The sequence below is a fragment of the Cottoperca gobio genome, chromosome 11 (genome assembly GCF_900634415.1).
Source record: "Cottoperca gobio chromosome 11, fCotGob3.1, whole genome shotgun sequence".
NCBI classification, from domain to species: domain Eukaryota; kingdom Metazoa; phylum Chordata; class Actinopteri; order Perciformes; family Bovichtidae; genus Cottoperca; species Cottoperca gobio.
In genome coordinates this window covers 12,269,338-12,277,141 of record NC_041365.1, presented here as the reverse complement: position 1 = coordinate 12,277,141, position 7,804 = coordinate 12,269,338, and the positions used below count along the sequence as shown (strand labels likewise).

The window sequence follows — 7,804 nt, the reverse complement described above, 5'->3', positions numbered from 1 at the left end:
GGACATATTGGATGTGCATATTTTTGAGGAGCAGTGAACTACTGGCGTTTCCTCCACTTTAATGGACTATTTTGTTCACTCATTTATTTGAAATGTTTAACCAGGCTTTCTTTCATACCTCCCTTCCCTGCATTCACCCATTCATACAGTCATCTATTCAGTTTCCCTGCCTGTTGAACTCAGGGTGTGTCAGGGTAATTAATATAGGTAATAGTTTTCTGAAATGCACCAAGCCAAGGACGTGATTCAGATTACTCCTTGAATGACTGCACTTACACACAGTGTATTGGAAGCTACTTTAAAAGCATAGCGTTTCAAGCTACCAATACCTTCACACTGAATTAAATTAAACTATAGCGAAGCAATGCTGAAGAGGAATCTGGTCTACTAACTAAACTAAAGCCACTTAGAAAAAGTAGTTCAAAAATATTTTGTAAATAAAATGAGCAAATTGACAATGTTCAGGTAGTACATAATTATAACAAAATAAAATACAAACAAGTTTCATGCCAACAAACAATGCCAAAATGTATTCAAACTACTAACTACATGTAGTTCACTACTCCCCAAACACTGTATGGTGACACCTAAACATTTATTGTTCACACTCAAAGTGAAACTTAAACTTTACAATTTCTCCAGAATATGTTTCTTTTGAAGAAGGTGATGAACACAGCAAATCTTAGGTTAATATTACCAACAGGCAAAAGAGCTTGCTGCCGATCGGCTTTGTTTGTAATAACCACACAGGTCTCATGTTTCAGCAGGTAGAAGTGGAGCGGCACAAAGGATTGGAGAGATTAAGACTAGAAGAGGAATACATTTGTTTAATGGTCACACCATGCTCAGGTAGCACCGTTTTAGCACTGTGTTAGCACTGTGTTAGCACTGTGTTAGCACTGTGTTTCTGTTAATAATGACCTTATAAACAAATGGTGTTCTACTGGATTTTCTGTGACACACAAACACTTATATGACCTGTAATTTGTGACTAGTTAGTTTCTCTCTCTCTCTCTCTCTCTCTCTCTCTCTCTCTCTCTCTCTCTCTCTCTCTCTCTCTCTCTCTCTCTCTCTCTCTCTCTCTCTCTCTCTCTCTCTCTCTCTCTCTCTCTCTCTATCTCTGTGGAGTATCAGATTGTTTTCACTAGCAACCACAAATACAGGTACTGAAAGCCCTTTATTATCTTTCATGACACAATCCAGTTTTCAGGTTTTTGGAGCCAGAACACTTTCAGGTTATTCATGAGCACACCAGTCTTAAGAAGATCTATTTTACTTTGAGAGTACGCCCCTCACTCACTGGCTGGCATGTTGCCTGGTGGGCAAATGACCTAGCTGTACCGTAAAAACCTCAACAATAACCATTTTCAATAAAGGGGATACATGATGTATCCTAATACAACAATTCTTAAGCCTCTGGTCATTTCACAACAAAGGCCATCTCTAAACAAACCGGACTGCCTGGATTCCTCCTCTGCAAGGAATGTGAGTATTTTGCAAGGGGGTTGTGTAATCATTCTAGAGACCAATAGTGTCGACACAGCTGTGAAGTCACTGAGCACAGATTGGTCAGCCATCTGATCGACAGTCAGGTGGGTGAACTGCAGCAGGTGTGGTAGAGTAAGGGTGGGACTGAGATACAGGGCTGATTACAGGAGGTTGTAAAAAAGAAAATAAAAACTCCACTACCTCCACACCTTCCTATTGCTGCCACTACATTCTGTTACAGGTAAGAAAAATAAGCATTCTTCAAAGAATTTGTAAAGAAAAATGTACTTGTGTTATTCTATGTGTTGGCATGTTTGGTTTCTTAGTCCGTTATAGATACAAACTTAAAGTCTTTAGTTTAGTTTAGTTTAGATAAGTATGAGTGTTGAATAAACTGTCCTCAAGTGATTCATTGAATAAAAATTTGAATTCTAAATATGAATACTTCAATCTTCCCTTTCCTACTATTCACACCACCAAATAGGATTAGGATGTACTAATACATTAGGATGTAATTAAAAGTTTTACTGTGTCCTTTCCCCAGTGTGTGTCACTTACTGAATATGTCTTCATGTGTTCTGGATGGACCATTCATCTCTTACTCACATTCTTTCTTACAGTTAAAACAAAGCCATGGACCCTGAGTACTTTAAATCTCATGTGAGTAGACTTTATTTTCTTGCCCTGTCTTCTCTCTGCACTTGTGTTATGACTCTGTTTGCCAAGAGGCCACATTTTCAGATACTATAATCTGCTGTCTCGTGTTCTCTGATTATCTGCACACCTTCTAACGTTGCTGTAGATAACGTTAGACGGTGTAGAACATTTCAGTCACTAAGTACTGGACTGCTGCAATGTGAATTCATGTTTCCAGGTTTTAATATTTAAAATTAATAAATTAATATTAATATTAATTAATTAGTTAATTATGCATGAATAAACTCAACTCTTACCTAATCTACTACTGTGTTTCATGTTGAAGAATACCTATGCTGTCAAACTACTACTAGCAACCCCCCCCTCCCCCCCCCCCCCAACTGGTCAAAGCAGAACTTCTGAATATTTTACATTCTTTAAATTCAAACACGATGAAAACATCCTTGTCTCTTTGTTCATCTTTTGCCAACACCTACATTGTATCTCTGAGTAAATCATCATGTTGTTAAGCATTCCACTTGTTTCCTGTTACTCACTTATCATATGTTTTATAAATGTTTTTATATACTTAAACAGACAACATCCAATGTCAGGATTTATACCCAATCTTCCTTTCTTCCGTCGTTGCATTTGTTTCTCCTAAATGTTAGTTTCTCTCTTACTCTCCATATCACCAGGAGATGTCTTGGGGTACCCTTGGAACAGTGCGACCCTTCTCCAATTTCCACTCCGACCTGGATGCGAAGGAGATCCAGACAGCGCTGGACAAAAAAGGTACTTTTGCTGGTAGATTGAAACTGGTTTGGAAAGCCGTGTTTTTGATAAAGCTGCACCCAATCCTACTTCCCCCCCCCCTCTTTTCTCTTGCTCTCCCCATCATTAAATATCAGTATCATAACACTTTGAAACCTGTTCAGATGCAGGGACTCTGGTGAGGATCCTAACCAATCGGACCAACGCTCAGAGACAAGAGATCGCCAAGTCCTTTTTAGAAATAACACAAAAGGTAAGGAAACAAATGGCCTGACGCGATCAAATTGAACAATTTACAAGATGAAAAAAAGCTCTAAAAACACATTTATAAAATGTTTAAAATTATAGTAAAGACAACAATGTTCACGTTCAAAGCCACAGCAGCCCCCCAAATGTCAAATGTTCTCCAAAATAATCTGTGTTATGAAACACGAGCTGTAGAGTTGCAATGACAATACTGTATGTTGCAAATGTGTTTGCTCATCTGTAACTTCAAGTGTCAGCTGTTCAAACATCATTTAAACTGGTTTCAAAGAATTTGAACTCACCTTTGTTTACAGAGGGAGTCGCTGTAGACACTGAAGAGGGTGAATATGATGTAGTCTTTTACTGAAACTGCAAGGGAACATTCAGAATGTTGAAAATAATCAATGTGTTTTTATTTTGTAAAAAAAACAAAGAAAACTTACTTTACACTGACAGCCAGGAATGTATTTTAGACTGCATAGTTACAGAATCAGATTATCTTTGGAAATGTGATGAAAATACATAATATATAAGGTACACTGTTTTAGGTCATTGAACAGGATCTTACATTTTAACAAGAATAAAATGGATTAAAATGAAAATGCTTTTTGGCGCATACCCCTCTTTTTCCCTGTTAAAGCGCTGCCTCTTTACCAAAAATACTTGCGACATATTACAAAAGTACAATTTTGAGGTACTTGTATTTCCGTTTTATGCTACTTTATAGTTTTTCTACTACATTTTCATGGCACATTTCCATATTGTACTTATTTATTTGATAACATTAATGAATTTTCAGATTATTAATACAAAATATAACTGAACTAATACATTATGATTATTAGTATTATTATGGATTATTAGTATTATTATGGATTATTAGTATTATTATGGATTAAGCAACTGGCAGTATATGAAAAATATAAAATCCCTAATTATAACCTAGTGATATAATATACACTATGGAAAATTCTACATAATGAGTACTTTAATGTATGATACTTTAAGTATATTTCGATGCTAATACTGATTTTAAATGCAGGACTTTTACTTTAACTTTCAAACTACCAAAATAAGACCAACAGTAACCCAGAGTTGTTTGGTCTATTCTGGTACAGTGAGAGTCAGCAGAGAAAACCTAGAGACAATGTCTAAGACATGATCAAACATTAGTGTTTATTCTTTGTGGCAGGACCTGGCAGCTGGTTTGAAGAAGGCTTTGGCTGGAGAACTGGAGACTCTGCTGCTGGAACTGCTGATGCCTCCTCTGCAGTACGAGGCTTATCGTCTGCAACAGGCCATGGTGGTGAGAGGCTTTACGAGTGTTTGTATACATATTTTGGGAGGCTTGGAGTGGGTGTTTTAGGGTGAGGTTGGGGATTTTACTTTGCCTGCCTGTCCTATCCTGGGATATATATAGACAGTATATGGTGTGTGTGCAGGGTTTAGGCACAGATGAGGAAACACTACTGGAGATCCTGTGTACAAGATCTGGAAAGAAGCTTCAAGAAATCAGTGATGCATACCAACAAAGTAAGTCTCAAATTTTTCTTTCTCTTTTCTCCAAATGTTTGGGTTGATTGTTGTGGATATTTAAACCCCCAACTCTTGTGTCCTGATATCTGTGACATTGTTTGTTTCTCTTCCTTTTCAGTTTATAAGAAAGACCTGGAGAAGGAACTAACAGGAGAAACCAGTGGAGACTTTACTAAGCTTCTTTTGGCTTTGTTGAATGTAATTTAAAGATTTATTTCCTTTACCATCATCTTTAACCTCATAAGAAAAGATTTGGATCTTTTGAAGTGGGGTTGTATGAGATACTTATCCATAGTCAGTGTATTAACTGTAGTAGATGACAGTCGGCCCGCCCGCAGTTTGGAGAAGAAGACAGGAGAACCAGCATGGAAGCTAAGCAATGTAGTGCTGGGGACGGGCCGTCAGCAAAATGTATTCTGTCACCTAAAAGAAGGACCCACCAAAATAAATCTACGTTGTATTAGAATATTTTCACCGCTTGACCTTGCTGTCAGACAGCCCTTTCAGACGGGGAAGTGAAGCAATTACCTATGCTCTCGCCAAAACTACCAGATTCCATTTGTAAAATAAAATACAAATGTAATTTTACCTTGCAGAACTCCACTTGAAAAAAACAGATCGGGTTAGTTTGACTTTGGTTATTTCAGAATCAACAAAGTCACACAATAACACAAACCTAACTAACTGATCGAGGCAGTCAAAGCTGTCTCACAACAAGGTAAATATGTTAAAATGTTCTAAATATAGCGTACTCTTAAACTGATATAGATGCATTTTGATGGGCCTTTCTTTTAGGGGGCTAAAATACGTTTTGCTTAGCTTCCATGCTGTAACTCTAACCAAACTGGGAGCGTGCCAACAGCAATCGACTGTAGGTAATACACTGACTATGGATAAGTATCTCATACATCCCACTTCAAACAATCCCAACTATCCCTTTAAGACTGTTGGGAGAGTCACTAAAGCTTCAATAAGGAGCATTGATCCCTCCACTTTTCATATTGGTGAAACAATTTATCTTGGGTATGAAATAGCAGTAGTGCAACGTCAAAGTGGGAATGTAGAAATAGGATTTCTCTGAAATGTTCTTCTGAAACACTAGGGAATATTTTTGTTATCATTCAATTTAGATATGACCTTGAAATTGCAATTAAAACTGTTTTCTCACTTCTCTCTCACAACAGAAAGGTGAAGTTGTTGGTGGGATTCGGAGAGATATTGAGGTATTATTTCCCATGATACTTTTATACACGCACGTTGTAGTCTAGCTGGGTACAAGGGGGAGCTTTTAGTATTATATTTTAATATGATAAAGCAGATGTAATGTTCAAAATCTAGACAGTGCACTATTGTGGTAGTTGAGCTATATACTGGCAATATACATTACACCAGTTGTAAACCTGGGAATAAGGAAGACTTGTCATCTGAAATGAGTCTGCCAGAGCATCACTCATTTTGGCTGGCACTGTATGAAAATACCACTAAACTACTGTAATAATGTTTTTATTCCTCCAGTCTCTGTCTGCGACACTTGAATGGGAAGAAAGCTGACGCAGGACCTTGGATTGACATACTGACCTTTCGAGACTCAGACCATCTTAACAAAGGTGAGACTGTAATATATCTTATTGCACATTTCTTTCTGTGTTTTCTTCACTGTTTTAATTATGACTAAGTTCATTCTCCTGACCTTGTACTGACAGTGCTGATGGGACTGGAGCTGGAGAAAGGACAGATGATAAATCAGGTTCTGGAGAAAAGGTTTTCAGGAGACATTCAAATGGGTTTGAAAGTCTTAGGTAAATATTGTTTGAGATACTGTGTGGGTGATGAGAATGGAATGTCCATGTGGCTACATGGTTACTTATATTTATGATATCTGTGTTATAACAGTACAGTGCATTCAAAGCCCTGAGGTCTACCTCGCCAAGAGACTAACAACCACGAAGGTAAGATGCATAATGTCATAATGAATCGTCTCTTTTATTCAGATGATTTATGTTAATTGATGATAATATTATCAAACTATACCATGATAAAGACTTCAAGAATTATTATTTTACTATGTCTAATACACCACTTCCGTGTAATTTAGGGAAATTGTATTTATCTTTATGATATCCTTATTCTAATTGCAACATAAAAAAAATATTAATTAGTAAAATGACCTAGATTGAAATTGTTGTCTTATGTATAATATGTATAATAATAGTTAATCTATGGTTGGTTTCCAATTCCTTTTAAAGTTTTAATTTCTGAAAAGCACTTCCTCTATGGATTGTGCTGTATGATGTGTGATGTGCCTTTTGCCCACACTTACAAAGATGAGGTTAAACCGATACTCAAACCTGTAATTTACATCTTATACATGAAGGAAACCATCTAATGTCTGAGATTTGTAAAACATAACAGTTCACACAGAAATCATTTCACTCCTGCAGACACCAATAATGCAGAGGATAATGGTGTCTCACTCGGAGGAAGATCTGCTGTGTATCCGAGCTGCTTACCTCAAATTAACAGGCACTTCTCTCTACACTGCTCTACAGGTGGGTCCCAAAACCTGCATACTTGCACAATCATATGTGTGCTGACATGATAATGTGTTGTTGTTTTCTAATTACATTACAGACATCCAGGAAATTATAGTAGTTTTCACATCTGAACATCTTTTTCCAGCAGAAACAGTTCAAAGGAGATCATCTACAGGCTCTGCTGGCCATCTGTCGATCTGAAGATTAAACAAAAGCTACACATTTTGAATAGCTACGTTTTTTTAAATTAATTTACATAGTTTTTTTTTCTCCCTGAATCAGTGTATGGCAATGTAAAAGTAAACATTATGCTTTATTGCTACTTTTGACTTATTATACTATGGAATCTTATTGCTTTGCTTCTGATTGTTTAAATGACTTATATATTCACTAAATGTAACAAAACAAGTTATGATGGATATTTTATGACGTCAGTTTGGTTATTGGTTTTTATTACTTTATACTGTATATCTGCCACAATACTTCCTCTTCATGTTCATTGATGTTGTATCTACATAAAGTAAAGAACAATGGCTCCCATTTCCTGTCTTTTTGTTAATGTTATAATTTTAGACTAAACATTGAATTAG

The 7,804-nt window shown here is 36.6% G+C and overlaps 1 protein-coding gene across 1 annotated transcript; it reads left to right on the top strand.

Moving 5' to 3' along the window:
* Window positions 1-2,102: 2,102 nt before the first annotated feature.
* anxa14 (annexin A14) lies at window positions 2,103-7,535 on the top strand. Its single transcript, XM_029443512.1, is given in 13 exon segments — window positions 2,103-2,148; window positions 2,823-2,919; window positions 3,063-3,151; window positions 4,337-4,450; window positions 4,587-4,677; window positions 4,799-4,878; window positions 5,865-5,903; window positions 6,196-6,210; window positions 6,212-6,287; window positions 6,384-6,479; window positions 6,574-6,629; window positions 7,122-7,229; window positions 7,360-7,535. Coding segments are annotated over 13 exon segments (951 nt in total). The 5' UTR covers window positions 2,103-2,121; the 3' UTR covers window positions 7,423-7,535.
* Window positions 7,536-7,804: the final 269 nt, after the last annotated feature.